Here is a 23,639-nt window from a genome sequence, read left to right as displayed (position 1 = left end):
TTGTTCATAGAGTGCACAAATTTTTCTTTAATATCTAAAATGAACTAGAACATGTATGTTGCTGGTCATGTTTTAGTAAGAAAAGCCTTTTTTAAAAAAGAAAATTAAGAAACCTTAGATGGGAAATGGTCCTTTTATAGAGATAAAGCAACTACTTTACTGGATGCTTATAAACATCATTCAGTTGTGTAGAGAGAAGAAAATGACACGACGGTCTCCACTTTAAAATAAAGAGCTGTCTTGAGAGGTGACATAAGAATAACTAATAGACTTACAGTTTGCAAGTATTTTTCTATGAATTATCTCATTTAATTATAATGAGAAAAAACTCTTATTATTCCCACTTGAAAGAATAAGAAAATGAAAGGTTAAAAAAAAAAAAAAATAGCCGGGCGTGGTGGCGCACGCTTGTAATCCCCGTGCTTGGGAGGCGGAGACAGGAGGATCACGTTGGTTCGAAGCCAGCCGCGCTAGTTTAAGAGACCCTGTTTCCAAATAAAAAAATATAAAATAGGTCTGGGAGTGTAGCCCAGAGATAGAAGGGTTTCCAGGAACCCCCAGTACCACCAAAAAAAAAAAAAAAAAGAACTTACCCAAGTTTGTACACCAAGTAAGAGAGAGAACTGGGACTCAGTTTACATCTTCACACACCATATTTCATGTACTTTTACATATGGTAATTGGCTCCCTAACTTTACTGTTACATATAATTTTTGATAGTTCATGTAACTTTTGTGTGTGTGTGTGGTACTGGGGGTGGAACCCAGAGGCTTTCTACCTCCGGGCTATACTCCCAGACCCATTTTATATTTTATTTGGAAACAGGGTCTCACTAAGTTGCTGAGAGCCTCACTAGGTAGCTGAGGCTGGCTTCAAAATTGCGCGATCTTCCTGTCTCAGCCTCCCAAGCGCAGGGATTACAAGGTGCACCACCACGCCTGGCTCCATGTAATTTTTTTTAAAGTACCCCACAACTCCTAACAGTAAAGTAATTGATGCACATAATAGCTTAGCAAAAGAGGGTAAGGAAGAACAGCACTGATGTTTTGGAACCATGTGTTTCTATCATAGAGAAAGCAATGAGTCCAAAGTAGAAAGGGCTTCACAGAAGCACCACTTGCTACTACATACCTGGCCACATGCAACTCATAGGTGGGGCTCTCTCTGTGTCCCCTGGATTTCAACGAAAGTGTTCTTCCTAATCTAGTTCTGTGTTTTGCCAAGTGCCCAATGGAGAAAGCTGCTTTAGAGTTTGAAGCTAGGGCAGCCTCTTTTTGAACACACCTTGATAACTCGCCCCTATGCTGACTGTTGAGTCTACTTTTGCCTTCTTGGCCAAGAAACTCAAAGTTACATTGTAGACCTAGCTCCCCCTCCCTCCCACCCCATCTTATATTTTTCTCTTTTAAACTACCTGGATGTTATCTCTTACTATCATCCTAAATGAGCTTTTATTTTTCTGTAATTATATCTTTAATGACAAGACTTCTTAAGTCTTTTTGGAAGATAGGCCGAGTATAAACATAGAGTTCCACTCTAAATAACCTACTAAGAATATGAACACTCACTCATTGAAAAAGAATCAGAGTATACTGCGTGAACATATTTTATTTAAATAAAATGCTTGTGTAGCTCACACAGAATAAATTTTTGTAAAGGCACAAGGTAACAGACTTCTGGTTTTTTTCCTTTGTTTTTATAAAAAAAAAAGGCTCTGTGTCACTATCACAACCATTTCATGTGCTGGCAACAGTGTGTGTTAAAGGCATTTGCCATCACATCCTGAGCTTTTGTTAAGAATAAGCCTCTTAGTATTTCACTTACGTTTTTTGATTAGGGACATTTGTTGTGATACAAAGCACTAGTAGTGGAATTTTCTAAGGAAATTCTTTGTTGATGTAGAATTGTATCAGAATTGATAAGGAAATAAATATATTTATCGACTAGGGCATACATCTGAAAGAATCACACCACATCTCTGACTATAGTAGGACTATAATTCACATGTCACACACAGAGACAAATATGCACTCTTTTTACTAAATGGTGGCCATAGCAGAGAAAATCAGTATTTTTGTTGAAGGACAAAAGGTGAACAACAACAAAAAAAAGAGGCCTGAGAACTTTTTAGTTCTGTCAAATAAAAGCTAGTCCAGACTTAGGCAAGATGGGACTTTTAAAATGAGTCTCGTAAGGTGAATGTTCCTCCCTTGGGATTTTAAAGTTTCTCAAAATCAAACAGGGAGGCTTTTATTTTATAGGGAGGCTGAGCAGGGCTAGCAGGGACTTTGGGGCACGCTGAACACACATGAAAAGCCGAGGGGTGTAACAGGAAATGCTTCTGTCTATGGTCCTATATGAAACGAACTTACAGGAGGATGCTCTGCAGTGTCACGCAGGCTTAGATTCAGGGGCCAAGAAAAGTTTGGGAGCCCGTGAGGAGGAGAGAGGCCTGACTGAAGTGTTGTCAAGCCATGTGACGGCAACAAATGGGCAACTGTAAACGACTGGCTGGGACAGGGCCTGCAGCCTAATGAGAAGCTCATGCTACCAAAATGCTGATTTTGGGGGGAGAGCCATAGAATTTCTTCTAAAAAGCTTAGTGAAGTCCAGAAGCAGACAAGATATACTATGCACAGGACTGCAGCTAGTTGTTTAAGTGTCCTATAATTCAGCATATGATTTATTAAGAGAAAAGAGATGCTTGGGTGAAAGGCTTTTACATAGAAATATAAAAAGCTTATCTATCCTGCAGACATATCAGTTCGATGATTCAATTACTATATTAATATATTTAAAAAGCATTGTAAGATGATGATCTGGCAGCATTCCTATAATAACCTCATTGAAATATGTATATTTGTGATTTATTGGTCATTTGTCCTTAAGAAATTAAGAAGTGGAAAGCTTTAAGCGAGGCCATTCTACCAAAGCATAACCCATAAATGAAAGATAAGAGTATGAGTCATAGAATTACAGAGTTGGAAGAGACCTGGTTCTTTCATTTTCAGCTGAGGAAACTGAGGCTCATTATGGGGTGTCTGTTTCCCAAGTCACAAGTTACTGCAGAGGTGGGAGCAGTAATCAGACCTCAGAGCTCTTCCTCTTTCGTGGAAGAACTTCAGGAGTGCAACTTGGAGTCGCAGGTTATTTACCGTATTCATTATAAAAGTAAGGCAATGGCTGGCTGTGGCAGTACATGCTGGAAATCCTAGAGACCTCGGAGGCTAAGGCAGGAGGATCAAAAGTTTGAGGCCAGCCTGGGCAACTTAGCAAGACCATGAATCAAAAAGAAAAAAAATAAAAGGTGGTAGAAGAACCCTGGGTTAATCCCAGTACCAAAAAATGACAATAATAATAATTTTAAAAGGTAAGAAACTGCTATACTGTAGGATTTATTATTGAGTGAGAAGAAAATATATACAGAGAAACATATATAGTATAGATTTGTGTTTTTAAAATATAAATATCTTTATTTATATATACATGATTTTATATATATGTATATATGATTGCAGGAAGTTGGAGAAAATGGGGGAAGCGACACACCAGATTAACACTGGATGATCACAAAAAAGGCAAAAAGCAAGGGGGTAAGAAAAAAACGTATCCGAATAGAATTTGACAAAATGATATGTGAAAATAAGGATTACAAGTTTTGTCCATTATATTGTTATTAATATGCAAAAATTGAATGTGCACATAGATGAGGACTAGAAGGTCATTAGGATATGCGCACAGAAAAGAACATGGACAAAAGAAAATATCACTTTGATAAGCATTGAGTTATGGACATTTAAAAATTTGTCAAACTTAGAAGATTTTGTAGTAACATAAAAGTAAAATAAAACAAGTGATTCTCTTCTCTGAAAGTACTGGATCATACCTATTTTGGTTTAAACTGAAAAAATACTTGATCATGTACCAACACTTTTCACTTAGCAATTCTTTAATTATCATATTGATATCTATAGAATTTTGTTTCATATATGAGTGTCTATAGACATGTGCATGTGTCACCATATAAATCATCTGTTATTACTTGCTTACTAAATTGACATGTACCTTGTTAAAGAATGTTTTAGGTAATAAAGGTAAGATAGACCCATAAAAAATTCAAAAAATGTAGAAAAAAAAAGAGCAGAAAATAAAAATCAATAGTAATCTTACCCAGAGATATCCACTGTTAACCTTTTTTACATATGTCCTTCCAGATTGTTTTTATGAAATTGTATTCACAAGTTCATTTAACTTTGTTAAATACTTTTTTCACTTAATAAATCTTATGATAGGAAATTTTTCAGCAATCTGAGCTTTCCAGGTAAGCTCTATTGAAGTAATGAGCTTGTCGTCACGGGAAGTGTGTAAGCAGCTGTTAGTTGATGTTGGCTGATCATACGTATATCAGAAACATTGTGGAAAGTACTCTAGTACTATTGGATGATTCCACGTGCTCATTGCTTTAGGCCTCTTCTAGAGGATTAGATAGTTTGTTGGACTGAAATAGAGTATGTCTTTTTTTTTATAAAGCAAGTATCAGGTCACAGATTGATACTCACCTATTTCCAATTTAAGGAAAATCTAACTTCACATATACATTTCCCTCTAATATTAAAACTAGAGAATCTCAGCCCTATTCTAATGATCAAAATCTATATCATGCAAGTTATTTTAGTTTTTAAAGACTATTAGGAATGTGTGATGCTAAATTTTAGTGTCTACTGTGCTAAGAACTATTTGGTGGATTAAACCATCTGATAAAGATTAGTTGACACATGCTAGTCTAACAATTACTATAGTTCACATTTTTCCATAACTGTTGTTATTCAGGGATTCCTTTGACTTAATCTATCTGAAAAAATAATTTTCTCAGTGAAGTGTTATATAAAATAATAATGAAATGAAATTTTCTCTTGATTTAGATAAAATAGTGTGCTTGTATGCTAATGTATTCTACTACCCACCTTCTCCAGTTGGTTCTATTAAAAATAGGACTGTAAAAAGAAATAAAAATCAAAAATAAATATTCCTATCGGAAAGCATTTCACAGAGAGGGCTTTATGTGTGTAATTTAATGGTTCAGGGAAAAAATTCTTACTGGAGGCAAAAAACTTCTTCCTCTGAAAATAAGTGACACATGGGTCATCATTAGCTTGTGTGCCTTTACTTTGGGGAGGTAGGAGATATTCAGGACCGTGACCCATTGTATGTGTTACCATGTGGCTTGTGCTTTGGGAGGGCTTTAGGGTTGTAGCTGAAGCCCTCTACATTGATGCTTAGGCTTTGCTAAGGGGACAGTGATTCTACACGTAAACACCCTCAGATGCTTCCCTTCAGGGTCCATCAGTATAATTTCACCTAAGAGAAAGAAGCAATGAGTTAGCTTCTGTTGCCCTGTATGGGCAGCATATTTTGTTGAAACAAGCATAGACTTTAAGAAGATAAACATTTGGGTTTGGATCTGTAGACTATGACAAGTTCCTTACCCTTTCTGAGCCTTCCTTCATCTATAAAATGGGCATGATAATACTTTGCTGATTTGTTTTGAAAATCAAATGCAAAAGTGTTCACTGTAATAAAATGCACAGCATCTGATACATGGTAAGAAAAGAGAACATTTCCATTTTCTTTCTCTTTTTTTGGTTCTCTAACAGGGCAATTATAAAAAAAATTAAAAAGTGTTCTTGTAGCAGGACAGCTGTCTGCCTCAGTGGTGACAAGGTGCCTCCTGACCAGAGGCAGAGCTATGATAGTGAAGGGGCCTGGAAGCAGCCAGGGGGATGTTCCCCTCCTTTACTCAGAAAGAGACCCCAGGGGAAAGCTCTCCCTCCTCCTGCAGGCCTACCATAAAGGAGAAGACAGAACTTTTGCTCTGCCTTAAGGACTTCTGTCCTCAGACTCTCTGAGGACAAGGAGTGAAGCTTAGAAAGTGGGGTTGTGGGGCTGTTAACTACTGCTTTCAGAACTATGTATTTTTTAGCAAGTGACCGAAGACTTGCTCTTCATCTACTCAATATAGACAAATGCCCTCTATGATAAAATTCCAGACACTCATTTTAATAGCTTTCATTTATAATTAAAATGTAGATGGAATTCATGCATTAACAAAAGTAGTTTTCATAGAAAAGATGTTACAATATTTCTCTCTGGATTCAATTCCACTTTAAATATAAGAAAAAAACCCCAGCCTTAAAAATTATATTTTAACTAGATACTATTTTTACTCATGCATTAGTTCTGTCTAGTACAGTCTATACACCTGTTATGTGTTTGGTATTACATGAGATTATTAAGGCCCATATAGAAAGAGGAAGGTGCTTACAGATTACCTGCTGCCCTTGTCTTGTCAAGTCTAGGCCCTTTATTACTCTGTATAGCTGCTGTTGTGTAACAAAAAGGACAACCCGTGGAGCCAATCAGTGCCTCTACTCACTTATATGATCCTCAAGTCTGTCAAGAACATCATCAACTCAATTCTTAAAAAGTGTGAGCATCTGAAGTAGCTTCAATGTACATGTAAATTTCATAACTTGAAAAGGATTTCTTGTGATATAATGACAATAGTTAAGAAACAAAACCTTAACAAAGATTCCACATAAAAGCAATTTAGAATATGAGGAATTACATTGACTACAATCTTCACTGAGCAGAAAGATAAGATTTCCCAATTCTTCCTATGTTGCATACACTCTTATTAGAAAGATAAGTCATGCATAGTTAGATAAGAAGACAAGGGAATTTATACCTATTGACTGCCTGGTACATCTAGGCTATAGTAATATAGTATGTACTTTAATTTTGCATAACTTTAATTATGAGATGGTTATTAAAAATCTGAATTTATAGGTGATTAAGTTGACATCAGAGAGAGGTCACAAAGCCAGTGAATTATAAATTTGGGATCTAACCAGGTCCATCTAACTTCAAAACTTGTTCTCTGAAAGAATTCTATAAATGCAAACCTGGGATGGGAATGTACAATGATGTGGAATACACAATCACATCACATATCCAGCATCACCCAAGAGCAGGATGTTCTACAGACTACAGCGGTCAATACAGTTACATCCTATGGCCAATGCCCATTTGTTTGGCATTTGAACTCGAAAACAATGTTGTTTTTGAAAATAAGTTAATATGCTCTTTGTGAGAACCTAAGTAACTGACCTAAAATGAATTAAGGACCTTTTATTTACATTTAATTCCATATTTGTGCTGGGTAGGAGAGGTTGCTGGATAAGTTTCAAATTATTATATAATTGCTGAAGAACTTTAAAAAATACAAAGGAATTGATTTCAATGAGTGGAACTAATTTTATGATTCACAGATACTGCTTAGACTTTCCGTTCATAGTTATCAAAGGTGAGAGAGCCCCAAGTCTCTTTCTAGTCTAATAAATACTATTTGTAAAACAAATGTCTGACATTGCAAATGTATAGGTGCAGGGATAGCAAATATATATTCTAACACTAACCAGGTGTGATAGTGTATGCCTGTAGTCACTATTTAGAAGTCTGAGGCAGGAAGACTGTGAAGTTTAAGCTACCCTCAGCAACTTAGGGAGACACCTCAAAAAGCAACAAAAATCCCTGTTGATGCAAAATGGGTAAGAGCATAGGCCAATTAAAGCTGGTTTTTCATGTATCTCCATTGCTTGTGATGTTATTCCTTAATTTTAAGCAACAAATATAAAGACTCATGAAACTACAGTGTTTTATTAAAGCCAGGCCTAACACTGGACTCAATGGCCTTCTAAAGCTAAATTCTAGAGACTGACAACATATACGGTATAAAGCAGTATTTCCTTTCCTTCATTCTGAATTTTCCTCCCATTATTTCCAATGCACATCACTTCCCCATTGTCTACCAAAAAAAAAAAAAAAATACCAAAAACCAAAAACCAAAAAAACCTCAGACTACTGAAATCAGTGCCTCCTAGGTTTTTCTCTTCTCTTTGTCTGGCACCGTCTAGTAACTACCAGTTTTTGTTACCCATTGCCCAGTGGGCTTGTTACAACTGCACTCCAGGTGACACATCACAAAAATTCTAAGGGATATAGCAAGCTACTGTTAAGACTGTGAGGATAACTGATCATCATAAGGCTTTAAAGAAATGGCTTACATGCATTTATGTTTGTATTCCCATGCTGTTGTATTAACACAGTCTTCCTTGTGGTAGAACAAGGTGACAGATAACATTTAATCCATACCCACATGTGTCAGAATCTCCACACATCCCCCTGCACATGTGTCTATAGTGACTTGATTTGCGGATGCCCATTTCTGTCTAGGGGTAAACTGAGCAAGTAAGCTAAGATCAACAGCTAGTAAGTAGCCGTGCTCAGCTTTGGATTTTTGTTTGATATTTTATTTCACTATGTGATTTAGGACGCAGAATGATATTTGTGGACTGCCATCTTATCACTGCTGTAGTTAAATCTCACCTGAGAGGGATAAAGACTGCAGCTCAGAACAGTTACAATTCACAGCTGGCCTATAGGCCAATTGAAATGCTATGTGTTACGGTCAGTTACTGCGGGTATAATTAGTGTGTTATTATGAGGTAAAATGGGAGGCACAGATAGCGCCAACCTTCGTTAATAGTGATGATTCTTTGTGACTTAATGACATTTTCATTATTGTAGATAAGTAGTAAATAAAGATAGCCTAAAGGACAGGAGGAGTGGAATGAGGAGTAATACTGGGAAATAATCTGTGGATTTGTTTACCACTAAAATGTTCTTGGAAGATGGCTTTGCCTGCATTTCATTTTTTAAAACTGTGTTAATGATACTTTTATGATTCTATAGCACTATTTCTTGAAGAATTTTAGAATATTAGAGTAGCGTTCAATGTTACCTAAGTCTAACTGTGAATTTAATGACTGAATTACCATTCCAAAAGAGAAGCGTCCTACGTCTGGGCTTGCACATTTCAGTATAGAGGAGCGTATTTTCTCAGCAGGCAGCCATTCTATTTTTGAATAATACAGTTGATAATAAATTCTTACCTTTATATCAATAAAATGTGCATTCCTGACATTATTCTGTAGGCATATCTGAAAGAATTATCATGTGGCAGCATATGTTCCTAGGCTGGTTCTTTGCATTCTGGAAAAACTCTCAGTGTTTATCAGTCTATGTGAGAGAACTGGCTACATGTACTACTTCCCTGGTGTGTCACTAAGCATATGTACACAATTTTTGAAACGATTTTCTAGTTTTAAGATCTAAAAAATAATTCTGAATTTCAGACAAAAAAGTTTGATTTTTTTTAAGAAATGAGCTTTACTGATGTACTGCTTAGTTACAGTGAAATGCACCAATTATAAGTATAAATTTAAATGATTTTTTTTTTTGGTGGTACTGGGGTTCCTGGAAACCTTCTACCTCTGGGCTACACTCCCAGACCTATTTTATATATATTTTTTTATTTGGAAGCAGAATCTCTTAAGCCAGTGAGGCTGGCTTTGAACCTGCGCGATCCTCCTGTCTCTGCCTCCCAAGCACGGGGATTACAAGTGTGCGCCACCACGCCCAGCTCTTCAATGATTTTTCTACAGATTTATTTATATACCAAGTAAGCACCACCACAACCAGCCTGCAGACCTTCCCATTAGGTCAGAAAGTGCCCCCGTTCCAGTCCCAACAAATTCCTCACTCCCCACCTACAATTCCACCATCAGTGTTTTACTAATGACTCTGAAAATATAAACTGAAGAAATAATTTTTAAGACTAAGATTACTAAAATAATTAATTCAAAAAGAAGTACAAAGTGAATAAAACAAAAACTGCAGAATACGCTTTAGAAGTTGGCAAACGATGTCAGATGATTCAAGAAACAGAATTTCCAGGGTATTTGTACTCTCATAGTGCAGAGAAGTGGCTGGGACCATTCTCCATTAATTTTCTCACAGTCTAGTAAAATATCTGACAATGATATAAAAGGAGAACTGAAGGGAGGAGAAAGACTGCTACTAAAAATCCAACCCTATTTGTCAGTTACACGTAGAAATTCTAAATCACATTTTATCCATTCTATCTCAACATTATATTAAAATAATACAAAGTGATCTAAGAGGTTTGATTTCAAGAATTAAGGAATTACCTAATGTTAGCTAACTTAATAGTGTCAATTTTGTCAATTTTATCCTCCAAAATCTTGAGTAAAATTCAAATGAGATTTTTTTTTAAAGAATTTGACAAATGAGCTCTAAAATCAGCCTGAATGTATGCCATTTTCAATATGTCCCATATAAAAATTAAAAAATGAATTAAAAATATATAAAAATAGAACTCAGGTTAAAAAAAAAAAGAAATCAGCCAATGAACACTCCTGAAGCCTTTTGCTTCCTCTCTGTCAACTTCTAGAAGCCTCTACTGAGTCAGTACCTTCCGTGTGATTTCCCAGTTTGAAACAGAATGTTTCCTGTGTTTGCATATAATAAAGATAAGGATGGTAGGATTTGGGTCCTTTTCACAATTGTTCATATATTCCAACTAAGAATGTCAAATCACCAAGTGTATGTGTGTGTGCATGTGTTATACTCAAAGTCCGGGACCCCAGGGTGAGAGAGACCACCACCACATACAATAATGCACAAAAACAGAAAGGGGTTTATTGGGGAACTAGCTTGAGCTAGGGTCCAAGTCCTCCAATGCAGTGGAGTCTTGACAAGGACCCCGAGTCTTAGTTCCAAGGCAGTTTTATACATTTCAGTCACTCAGGCTGTGATTTACAAAGGAGTTATCTTTAAACCCAAAGGAATTTTTACTGCTATTATCGCAAGCAATGGACAGGATTCTTGGTGCCTCCCATTTGGTTCATGCCTCCTGGGGTTGGTCGGGAGTTTTTCATCCTGACCCAGGTGCCAAAACTGGCTCTAAGTTGTATTCCTGGGATACTGAAACTTAGGCCTAGTGTGTTTGCTGTATGGATGGATGAAGGCTGTCATGGCCCCACTTTGGTCCTACACATGCATGTGCGTGCGCGTGTGCGTGTGCGTGTGTCTTTGTGATGAAATCTACGTACTTTCCAGCCACTCCTGCTTTATACTGAAATGGTCTTTTTGCTATAGGCTCAGTGGTGGGAGCCCCACTAATGTCCCTGTAGCCACAGAATTGAGCTATAACAATTGAGCTACTCAACAAGAATTGAGTAGACTTGGATTTGATATGGGAAGTGCCTCCTCAGGTAAGACTAGCATGGGAAAGAATACAGTGAAAAAGGGGGAGGAAGAGAACAGAGGCTTGTGGCTGGAGGGGAGCGTATCTCCATTCTCCAAAATCAGCTGGCCTTCTCACCCTCAGTTTCCCAGGGCTGTGGCCAGGCTCTCGAGTCTTGCTGCAGTTCCACCTGTATTGCTGCTGAGGGGCAGCCAGGTCCACAAGCAGAGCTCCAGCATCGTCCAGGCTCCTCGTGGTTGGGGGATGCTAAAGAGCACTGTGTTCACCCAACTCTGTCTCTGAGAAGATTCTTATCACCTGTACTTCTGTGGTTTCCTGACAAGGTCTGTGCTTTTGTAACCACTTTTGGGAATCAGGCAGGGTCATGCCACTGAGGGCTGTATCTTCTCTGTATTCAAATTTGGTATTTTCTTTATCCTGTGTTTTTGGTATTAACTTTGAATTTTATAAATATTGCATTAAAATACTATGTATTTTGATGATAGTGTTCTTAGCACCTCTCAAACTTTGCTCTCTTGGTAAATCCCTCACCCATTTCATTCTAGTCAGGGCTCTGGGGACAAAGTCCTATATATATATTTTTACCCTATTTAAACTTCCCTCTGAGAAATTAACATCATCTATCACTTCTGACTTAAATATGAGCCCCCCTGAGGCCTTTAAAATCACCTGCTTTAAACTCTAAATTCTATAACTATATCTAATACATAATTATACTGATATTTTGTGGGAAGATAAAAACGGTATGTGGCATTTAATACTATCTATTGCTATTAAGCAAAACCTTCTTAAAGAAGGTTTCAAGTGACCCTCTACTCTGAGCTTTAATTGTAAGGAAGAAAACAATATTTAGAGAGGGTAATATATTAAGTAGTGATTGCAAAACCAACTCTTTGTAAGATATTCTGCAAGGAATTATGGTTTACATGAAGAGGAGTGACCCACAGCTCTTGCCAAGTGGCACTTACCATATAGAAGAAGCTATTAATCACTTTGACTAGGATAAATAGGACTTTTCATTGAATGAAAAATAACATATTAAATCATCAGAATTGACAACACTTTGAAGTTCATCCTACTGAGCTCAACCTAAAGTTGAAACTTCATTAATATTAACTGGCATAGTAAAATAACACATGAGAAAAAATTCTCAATTTGATAAATCAATATACGTATAATTGATGTTGATAGGCCATGGTTGTTGGATCCGAGAGCAGAAGAAAATAATTTGTAGCGACTGTGATTGCAATAAAACACAAACTTATCTAAATATTTGGGATCATTTCCTAGCTATTTCTTAAGCGCGTTTATTCATTATAAGGGAGAAAAAAGAAGTTATCTTACTGGAACTCTCACCATTTATCTCCTCAAGTTCACTGTTGATTCCAACATCTAAGGAATTCATTATTTTGTCAATCTGTAAGAAATAAAAGTCATGTAAATGTATTATTGCGTTCACTTTTAAAGTAACATTTCTGCATTTTAAAGTAACTTCCAAATGTTAGGATCATATAGTTTTGGTGTTATGACCGCAGCAATATTAAAATTAAGAGTCTGACAGGGAAGATATAAGGGGAAGCAAATCTCTTTGGGATTGTTTTCTGAAACAAAAATTATGATGCTCTTCCTTAAACTTTCAGATTCAGCCTTTTCTCTTATTTCTTGAAATGGACTTTGAACTGGGATAAATCAGTGAGTTAGGAACTATGTACTCTTTACACTTAGAAGGGGAAGGATCTGAGGATAAGTGCATGCGACAAGTTTCATCCTCTCTAGTATCCTTCCTCGTCTCCCTGGAAGCATTCATCCCATTTGACTGGTGAAGGGGCAGGTTTCAGTTTGTGGGCGTGGCCAGTGGGATAAAGTTCTCACTAAATGGTCTAGCTAGCCACAATCTTGAGTAATGGTATCCAATCATAGGAATACAGGCATGGAAATGGCTTAATTCTAAAAGGCAACTTAAATGTTAATTAATCCCACCTCCAAGAAAGGATCTGAAAAGGATTTAAAATGTATTTATAGAGTTAAATATATATGTACATATATTTATATGAAAATATGCATATATAAATATATGTATATGGATTGAATATACTAAAAAAAAAAGTAACCATCTAGTAGTTTGGAATTCCAGATGATTTGACTGTCTAAGCTATAAGCATCTATGGCTTAATCTCTTTCCTCCTGATATTAGCCACCTGAGTGAAATGCAGATTTCATAAAGGACAATGAGCATTTCTTAAATGGCCCATTTGCTCACCATGAAACAGATGCAGTGACCTCCCCCAAACACCTCATTCAGAACGTCAATATCAGAACTATGTATGTTCATTTCCAATTCTCAGAATACTAGAGTAACCTAACATGCTTCAAAATCTAATCCAAGTGGCACAGCCTGTAAGAGACAACCTGTGACATGTTAGAATGATGTATCAGGAGAGATTATGATCCCTTCTTTACAAAAGTTTCAAGAAAGAGCAAGGATCTTTATTATTTTATGATGTAATTCTCCTTAGGGATAAAAAGGATGATATTTCATAACCTTACAAGGACACTTTCTTTCTGAATAGCTCTTTCAGATGAAAGACTCTGTCTTTAAGTACATCTTAAATTGGTGATACTTGACCCTCAAACATTTTTTCCTTTAATGTTTCTCTGATAGCTATAAAAAGGAAATATTAAGTGATATGTACATATTGCTTGATTTTTGAGGAAGAGCCAGGACTGTCTATTTGCCATTAAGGATAAGATTCTATGGAGCTGTTCTGAAAATATAAGACATGTTAGAGAAGGAAGACAAGCTAACAAAGAGTTCAGCAAGTGGCAAAATGACACAGAGCAGAATACAAAGATTTTCCTCAGTGTTTCAGCTGCAGTGCTTGGTAGGACAGGATGTGAACATTCTCTTGTACCTCATAGGTAGTCATTACTTCTGCTTGATATCAATTTCTATGGAAACAATAGATTTCCCCACATGTATAGAACTGTGTTTGTTTTCACACTTGCTGTGAAATTACCATGTATTACACATAGAACCTTTCCCTTCCACTTGGAGCTTGTGTGCATTTGCTAATTTTTTCCATTTAGCCTCTGAAAGACTTGAAAAGCTGAAAATCCTTTCCCCAACCTCCCTCAATTCCAAAGCCTTATTACATAAAGAACAAGAAGAAGAACCAGGCTTACTTCCTCCCATTCAGATGTGAAAGACGGTGTTCTTTCTGAATTCCCTCTAGAACTGTGTTCAGCCGTTGAGGATTCACTCCAGTTAACTCTTGAAACTTTCTCCTTTGAAGGGTAGGCAATGAGATCAGAGTCGGATTTAGAGACATTTTTGGATAAGTGCATGTCGAGCAGGGCTTTCGGCAGTGACCTTATTCTCCCCAGAGTACACGCTCTCTCCACAAAGCCCCCTTTGTTTACAACCCACTGGTCTCCATTCCGAGACACACTCCTGGTTGTTCTTGTGCCGATAATGGTATGGTTCTCTATCTGGTTGCTTTTTTTGTGAAAAATTGTTCTGCTGACCACTTTGGGTTTAATTTTCTTTACCGAAGGTTCTGGGTTATTTTCTATTGGAGTTTGCTTGAAAGGCAAAGGGCTGTTGGCCAAACTGACTTCATCTTGTCCTTCACACTGATCTCTTTTCCCATAGAGATGAAATGGGTTTTCAGGGGACTCACAAGCTGGAGAAGATCCATGGAGAAGGCCGGCAAATTGCCCAGGATCGTATTCTTTTGGGGGATCACTCTCTTCTTGTTGAGAGGCATCATCTGTAAAAGGAGGAAGGATGTCAGGATGCCTGCTTATAAAGGACACTGAAAGCCATGACACAGTAGTCGTGCTCTTATGAACCTGTGTAATATTCAGACATTTGATATATTGCAATACCATTACTTTATAAAATACCCAGAACTCTCTAGTGCCATATGTACAATGAGTGTGTGTGTGTGTGCCTGTGTGTATGAGCTAGACATTCCTGATGCCCCTTAGGTTCATTTCAAAGGTATAAATTGAGTGCTGAGTGACTGTATATCCTTCTCCCTTGTCCCCAGGGTGTATGCTTTATATTGAATGAACAAAATTGAGTTTTCTTGAAGTGGAACACACTTATATCCCAAACTTTACAGTACATGCATCATTGTGCAGTAGGACATCAGGCAGGTAGATCAAAACTATATATAATGATATATCCCCGTCCTCTTCCCAGCAAATAAATTTAAGAAACAAAATCTTAAAAAAATACAAATAGGAGTAATTTAAACCTAATAATTCTGACAGTATGACTTTAAATATAAAATTAGGAATAAATCTACACAGATTATGTGAATCAAACAGAAAGGATTTTTCAAGTTTAACATAGGCAAATGATACATTCACAACCACTAAAAAGCAAGACTCTTACATGGAACTGATGTTGAGCTATTAATACAAAGCTATCTTTTCCTTTCTTCTCTAAGATAATACTAGTTGTTTTTTCAGAGTTTTGGAAGTATAATGCAGAAAAGATACCAAAGAAAGATAACCATTTTTAAATAATTTTTCTAAGAGAAAATATAAATTTTAAAACATGATATGCTTTATTGTGACTTAATTTGTCTTTTAAGGATATTTGTGTAGAAACTCAGTCAAAGTACTGAGCATAGTACTTTGTTTTTCTTTGTTCAATGGTCATTTTAATTCATAGAAACTGCTAAATATTTGTCAAAATCAAATGTATAGTATCTGGCAAGCCCTCTTAACTTTCTCCTGCAAAATCAAATATTGCCAAAGTGGGACATTATGACAATAAACCCAAAGCTGATTTGCTTATTCACACTTAAATGAAGTTAGTTTGTAATGAAAGTCTCAAGCACCTATGTTTTTATGCATTATCAAGTAACATTTAATAATCGTATGCTATTCTAGGTACTGAACTAGAAGTTATATTTTTATCATCTTACTTGATCCTCATACTAATCCTGTGATGTGGTTATTAGTGATTATGATTTTCTAGTGGAAAAGGCTATAGACAAAATGTTATAATTTAATGTTTTTGAGAATTTGGCAGCTATGATGAATCTCCATAGACATTTGCCCACAGGCTGCTCCAGACAAATCTAGTCTTTATATTGAGGGGACCAGCTGCGTGCTGCTCTATCCCTGGGAGCTGGTGAGAGCAGATTTGTTTCTAGATCCGGATCTCTTCCTGGTTCCTGATTGGCTTCTCCCAAGAGGTAACTTCCTACCCAGACCTATCCCACCAGCATCCTGAGATGGAAGAAGGAACAGTGATAGGAAGAGAGATCCAAGAGACGCCAACCCAAGGGGGAGACAGCATTCATCCAGTACTATTACAGCCACGGCAGTCTCCTAAACTCCATTCCTTTCTAAAGCAGCAGCACTCTGTCCTTGATAACTCCCTTATTTCTTGCCCTGAAAAAGGAGGCCATTCTTGGAATAGAAGAGTGAGTGGATAGTGGGGCATGGTAGCTTTGAACTCTCTTTCTAAAAACTAGAGCTACAAACTCTAGTTTTAAAGAGTCTATGTCCGTTTTTGTAGAAGCCAAAACTAACACCTAGACAACTTAGGTTGCTGAACTTTGCCCACTTAGTAAGTTGTTGAGATTCAATCTAAGGTTTATCAGATTGCAACAACCATTGGCTTGGAGTATGTGTTTCTCCTGCTCAATGTTTTTTGTTTTTTGAAATTTGAGGAAAGTATACTAAAAGCATGACAATGTTGTTTGTTTTGTGTGTGTATGTCTTCTTGTAAATAAGATAGGATTAGGAGGAAATAAAACCTGATATTTTCTTTCAATTTATTTTATCTTCCTTCTTCCTGGGTGACTTGGATCACTGCAAGGCTTCACAACGTTAGCAGGATGGTACGGGATGTCAGTAATGGTGAGTAATAGCAGAAAGACAAGTTCTGAAATAAGACGTCTAGAATATTACTTTGAAAGTTGCTGAGGAAGGTAACAGGGATTGAATTTGAAAAGAAAATTGAAAATAATGAACCTATTGTGGGAAAAAAGATTCTGTAACTCTATCAAAAGGAATTTCTGACCATGTTTGTTATTGAGAATAATGAGAATATTAGGGCATTATATTATTTAAAGTTCTCAGTGAATAATATTATTAGATCACCATCTCCTCTCTGTTTTGGACAAAATAACTATAATTACAAGCTCCAATTGCTTTATGCTGTCCAAGTCCTCTATCACAAGTGAATGCTTCCCTAGGTAAAAAATAATTTAGTCACTAGTTTATAAGCTTAGTTATTTTGAGTAACGGTTCTCAGAAACGTGATAGTTGGTAACATTTTTGCCAAGAGTGAAGAAGTATTTGCTTTCTTCAGTGCCCAATTCTAAAGATTACTCAAATCAAAGAAAATGAGAAGTTGCTATGAAACCTCCTGAAAAGCCTCTGATGGACTGATTACAGTCAGCCAGTCTTGCTCAGAGCTCTCCATAGCTGCAGTTCTCCAGGCTTGAGTCTCCTAAGCTGACTTCCACTGTGGCCACATGTCCTGTGTTACTCAGGGAGACAGTAGCAGATGCGATATCAACTGAGATTTGAACGTTTGCCTTGCTGCTCTTGGAACCTTGCCACCAAGCGAGCAAGCTGGACCGGCCTGCTGGATGATAAAAAATGACAGTATCCAGTTGTTTTTAAATGTTTCTCAGAGCATGGCGTGGAAGCACATGCTTGGAATCCCAGCATTTGGGAGGCTGAGACAGGAGGATCGTGGTTTGCAGACAGCCTCAGGTACTTAGTGAGGTCCTTTGCAACTCAGTGAGATCCTGTTTCAAAATAAAGAACAAAAAAATAAGGCTGGGGATATTGCTTGGGGGTAGAGGGCCCCTGGGTTCCATCCCTAGTACTGCAAATAAATAAATAAATAAATAAATAAATAAATAAATAAATAAAAGTTTTTCAGTTATAAGTCTACTGATCAGAAGATGGTCTTCATTGAAAGACTCTTAAACTCAAATATCCAAAAGAGGGGCAGGCCACATTTATAGGGGGCTACAGGGAAGCAGGAATAAGCAAGGAGGGATAGATAGGCAGAGAGAGTAAGAGGAGATTGTGGTGTCTATAAGAAGAAATGAGCAACACGAGGAAAATCAGGTTTATGATTGGCTAGTTTGAATAATTTCATAAAGTTCTAGGGTATGAAGCCTGGACCTCATTGTCTGGTCATTGGCCCTGGGTCATCAGGGCAGGTGAATGAAGTGTTTTACAGTGTGAGAGCCTGATAGAGGAGAGAGGGGAGGGGGCTCTAGACTGTGTATGCAAAGTAAGCTCTCAGGTGAGCTGTTCACTGTCTCTAGGAATTGGCTAGCCCCATGAGAGACAGTCCCTCCTGAATCAGCAAGATCCCAAGATGTGAAAACATAAAAACAAACAAAACAGAAAACAAAAGGACATACTTAATATACCACCCATGTCATCCCAACCAACTTCCACACACTCGAGTGAGGGCACCTGGGATTCAGCAACCTCAGGCCTGTCTGCAACTGACCAGGATATGTGGGCAAGCACTGCCAAGATGGGCTGAGGCTAGTGCAGGCCAGAGCACACACGCGTGCGCACACATACACACACACGCACGCACACACTCCAGAATCATGGAGCCAAATGAATGGCTATTATTTTAAACCTCATGAAGCTTTAGTTGTTTTGATATATTGTAAGTAATAACTGATTGAACTATATCCCAAGTTTAAGGATATTTAATAGATTCCATAAAATAAATTCTGTCAATGTCCCTGTTTCCACCTCTGGTAAAGAATGACAATTATACTATACACCTAAAAGTGTGGTGAAGATTGAATGAAGTACTAGAAGCATCTTCATCCATTTGGGCTGGTATAAGAATGTACCATAAACTGGGCTGGGCGTGGTGGCGCACGCTTATAATCCCCGCGCTTGGGAGGCAGAGACAGGAGAATCACGCAGGTTCGAAGCCAGCCTCACTGGTTTAAGAGACCCTGTTTCCAAATAAAAATACAAAATAGGTCTGGGAGTATAGTCCAGAGGCAGAAGGGTTTCCAGGAACCCCAGTACCACACACACACAATAAAAGAATGTACCATAAACTGGATAGCTCATGTAAACCCTAAATATTTATTTCTCATAGTTCTAGAGGTGGAGATGTTCAAAACTGACACACCGATGTATTTGGCGTCTGCCGTAGGACCACTCTGTAGCTCAGAGACAGCACAATCTTATGGTGATCTCACTGTGTAGAAGGAATGAAGGAGCTCTTTGGGGTCCCTCTTATAGGGCTCTAATCCCATCCATAGGGCCCTGCCAACCTCATGACCCATTGGCCTCCCCAAGGCTCCAAGTTGGGGTTAGAATTTCAACATATGAATTTGTGGGGGACACAGACATATGGAACATAGCAAAAAGTAAAGCAGTTAAACAATATCTGTTGCATGAAATATAAAAAACATACTTTATTATTGTGATAAATCAGTTTTAATCTGAAGTTTTTCAGGCTTAAAAGAAATGAAGTATGAACTGATTATATTAGATGCTTAGTAACTGTTATGTTGACATGGTAATCATATGGGGTTTACTCCTTTGCTTCTGCTTGTATATTACCAAAAGTATGCTTTGGAAAGGAATTTTTGTGTTTTCTTACTATTTCTTTAGATGCAACTGAGGCAACATACATAGATTAAACTGTTTTCATAACTTGTCTCTTTTAATTTCACACTTCTCTTTTGATAAGTGGATATTTCATGCCAAGGCACAGAACTAAATATGTGTGAATTCCAATCTGATAGTTATTTAAAGCATCATTAGCATTTCAAAGAAATGTCAAAGTAAGTATCCAGTAGTAAGCAGTAAGCGCTTCAGTCTCTTATCCCTCTTTGCCCCTGATCTTTATCACGTAAATAAATACCTGAATAACAATAAAACCCAAAGTTTTTAGTTAGGATAAAACAACTTATGGAAAAAAGTGACTTCTATTAATACAGATTAAGTTTTGTCTATTGAGTCATTGCACTCTTCTTTTAGAAAACCAAAAACAATTTTCACTTTTTTCTTCCTTCCCTCTCTCCCTCCCTCCTGTTCTCCTTCCCTCCCTGTTTTTCTTTCTCCTTTCCTTCCTTCTTTCTTGAACCCAGGGGCATTCTATCTCTGAGTTACACTCCTATCTATTTTCAATTTTTTCTTTTATAATTTTTTTTTGTGGTACTGGGGATGTAACCCAGGGGATTTGCCTGGGTCCAGCCCTAGCAGGAGTCGGGGGTCTGCGAGCGGTGGAGTGAGGCATTGGCGAAGTTCGGCGGAGAAACAGCACACAGACGCAATGGAGAGTGAAGCTACTCTCTTTAGTTTACATTTTTGCTCTCTCTACTTTCGGTTTTGGAAAGCATTTTATACTTTCTTTTTTGGCTACATTCTACTTTTACAATTTTTTTTCTAGAATTAATCCATCAGTAAGTATACAAAGAACTAATATATCAAGGCAAGGTGACAAATGGCCAGTTTCTTTTATAAGGGAATATTTCCTCTTATAAGCAATCATGGAAAAGATCAGAAGTTTATTATTAACTACTAATATAATATCAAAATAATACCCTATGCTACGCATTATACTCTCTGATTAATATACATCATTGTTTTTTAATCAATAGGCACTACTAAGGAGAGGAACATTCCATACTTTCCCATGTCCCAAGGCTGTGCCTGGTACCCATCTATTCTGTGGCTGTCCACGTACCCACTGTACAACTAGAAAGGGGGGGTAGGGTTACTGGGGGGGGGGGTCAGTAGCCACTCTACCATAGCCTACCTCTGAGTAAACATACTGGCCTTTTAGAATTCATAACGGCAGCCGAGCGTGGTGGCGCACACTTGTAATCCCTGCGCTTGGGAGGCGGAGACAGGAGGATCACGCAGGTTCGAAGCCAGCCGCGCGCGCTGGCTTAGGAGACCCTGTTTCCAAAAATGAAAATATAAAAATAGGTCTGGGAGTGTAGCCCGGAGGTAGAAGGGCTTCCAGGAACCCCAGTACCACCAAAAAAAAAAAAAAAAAAAAAAAAAAAGAATTCATAACGGCAGGAACAACTTGTCTTGGCTCTGTTTTAGGTTTATTGTTAGTATTTGCTTGGGAAAAACCTGGGGAGGATCGGCTGCCTTTAAGGCTTGTTCTGCTTATTATTGTCTGAGTTTTTATAGAATTCTTGTTAGAGTGGTCATTTGTAAATTTAGGTGCAACTCATACATAAATGTTACAGTCTCAGGGAGTAAAAATGAATAACAGAAGTCTCAAATATTTTTTGGTAACAAGGCCAATTCCAAAATATCCCCAAATCCCCATGCCTAATACTATTCCCCAGAAGGAGCTGTCGCACACCCATTCCAGGGAATGTGTGCTGTGCAGCATTCCTGCTAAAAGGAGCCTTGCTCAGTTTTAGACTGGGAAGAAGGCGCAGCAGGGATTTCTACATCTGTGCTACACTCCCAGACCTATTTTATATTTTATTGGGAAACAGGGTCTCACTAAGTTTCTGAGAGCCTCACAAAGCATCTGAGGCTGGCATTGAACCTGAGCAATCCTCCAGTCTCAGCCTCCCAAGTGGTATTACAAGTGTGTGCCATCACGCCCGAAGTCCTTTTAAACTTTTTAAAGAGAGTCTGACTAAGTTGCTGAGGATATCAGTAAGTTGCTGAGGCTGGCCTTGAACCCATGAACCTCCTGGCTCAGCCTACCAAATACTGGGATCATAGGCATGTACCACTGGGCTTGGCTTGGGTTTCTTAACACTTCATAGTAATGACAAAAAAAGAAAGCCCGAGGGCTGTGAAGTAGGAAAGCTACTGTGGTTTATTCCTGCTGCCATATTAGAACCTCTTCCTAAAAGTTCCAGACGTTCCTATCCCCTTAGTAATACCTGCAGGGCTAAAGGCTATCAGCCCTTCTTAGCCTGGATGCTGACATAGCTGCCGCAGCTTCCTCTGGACTAATACTTATCAGGTGTAACTTCTTTCATCTTACATTTTACTTTGTGTGTGTGCCATTTGCTATACTTCTATCTATTATAAAGAGCATAAACCTGGGTTGTTTTCTTACCTCTTATAGTTCCTTTTAACTTGTAATTTTAGTTAATTTGTTTTGCTTATTTATAAATTCAGGCTTAATTTTACTACTGTACTTTTTGATATATATTTATAATTTTTTCTTAATCCATTTTTCTCTTTATGTATAGCTGGAACTTAGATATTTTATTGCTCTTTTTTTAGGTGTGTTTGAAATTTTACTTAATTTTTCAAAAAATTTTTAATTTTTAAAAAAAATTTTCATTTATCAAAGTCCAAAGTTAAACAATACCTTATTCACTACCTTCCTAATAATTTAAATATTTGTTTTAGAGTATTTAAAATTCAGTTACGCCGGGTGTGGTGGTACACGCTTGTAATCCCCATGCTTGGGAGGCAGAGACAGGAGGATCACGCGCGCTGGCTTAGGAGACCCTGTTTCCATATAAAAGAAATGTAAAAATAGGTCTGGGAGTGTAGCCCGGAGGTAGAAGGGCTTCCAGGAACCCCAGTACCATTAAAAAAAAATTCAGTTACTTCTCTCTAATAAATATTCTTGTCAGCCTTTTAATTTTTTCTGTTATGTTTACAGATCAGGTGTCACTATTTCTTCCGGCCGTTTTAATTTGGACTTGCATCCATACTTGCCATTTTATTTACTCATCACCTCTTCCTTAGAATGGCTGGAGGTCATTTTCTTTCTTAAAGTAATTCTTTATATTTTTTCCTTTCCTGCAGGTGGTAGTCTCCACTTCCAACTACAAATGTCTTTATATTTTATTTTCACTTATTAAAAAGAGTTTAACCCGGGCGTGGTGGCGCACGCTTGTAATCCCCGCACTTGGGAGGTGGAGTCAGGAGGATCGCGCAGGTTTGAAACCAGCCGAGCTGGCTTAAGAGACCCTGTTTCCAAATAAAAGTATAAAATAGGTCTGGGAGTGTAGCCCGGAGGTAGAAGGGTTTCCAGGAACCCCAGTACCACCAAATGAAAAAAAAAAGGGTTTAAGCACATAGTTTTAAACTGATAGATATTCTCATTCATACTTTTCAGACAGTATTCTATTCTCTTGTGGTCTCCATCACCTCCTTAGCAAGTCAGCTGTCATTATACCCATCTTTCTTGTGGGTGAACCATCCTTTCTTTCTACCTACTTTGAAAATCTCTATATATTTGAATTTCACAATAACATGTCTCAAAATGGATTTCTTTTTATTCAGGCTGCTTGGAATACAGACAGAAAGCTTTCTAGACAATTGAATTCATGTTTATTGTTATGGTTAAAGATGAGATGTTACAGTTAGAGATGAATGCTACTGTTTGGGTGTGAGGGTTAACCTTTAGGGGAACAGTTCCCGGAGACCTTTGTTAGACGCCTGGAAACAATTCCCCTCAAAAAAACCGTGGGTTCTT

At 37.7% G+C, this 23,639-nt stretch overlaps 1 protein-coding gene across 8 annotated transcripts in view; it reads right to left on the bottom strand.

The window, feature by feature from the left end:
- Positions 1–23,639, bottom strand: part of ANKS1B (ankyrin repeat and sterile alpha motif domain containing 1B) — a gene marked incomplete at both ends in the record, with an annotated part of 1,119,409 nt that overhangs the window by 469,949 nt on the left and 625,821 nt on the right. For 6 of the 8 annotated variants that reach the window (XM_080705700.1, XM_080705710.1, XM_080705709.1 and 3 more), the window contains 2 exons: positions 12,533–12,605; positions 14,372–14,958. In XM_080705700.1, the coding sequence (XP_080561826.1) occupies positions 12,533–12,605; positions 14,372–14,958 (660 nt within the window). The remainder of the gene's footprint in view (positions 1–12,532; positions 12,606–14,371; positions 14,959–23,639) is intronic. The other 2 variants (XM_080705712.1, XM_080705715.1) reach the window with 1 other exon arrangement.

Source organism: Muscardinus avellanarius, assembly GCF_963383645.1.
Source record: "Muscardinus avellanarius genome assembly, chromosome: 11".
NCBI lineage: Eukaryota > Metazoa > Chordata > Mammalia > Rodentia > Gliridae > Muscardinus > Muscardinus avellanarius.
Note: the sequence above shows the minus strand (reverse complement) of the source record. Positions and strands in the feature narration are given on the sequence as shown.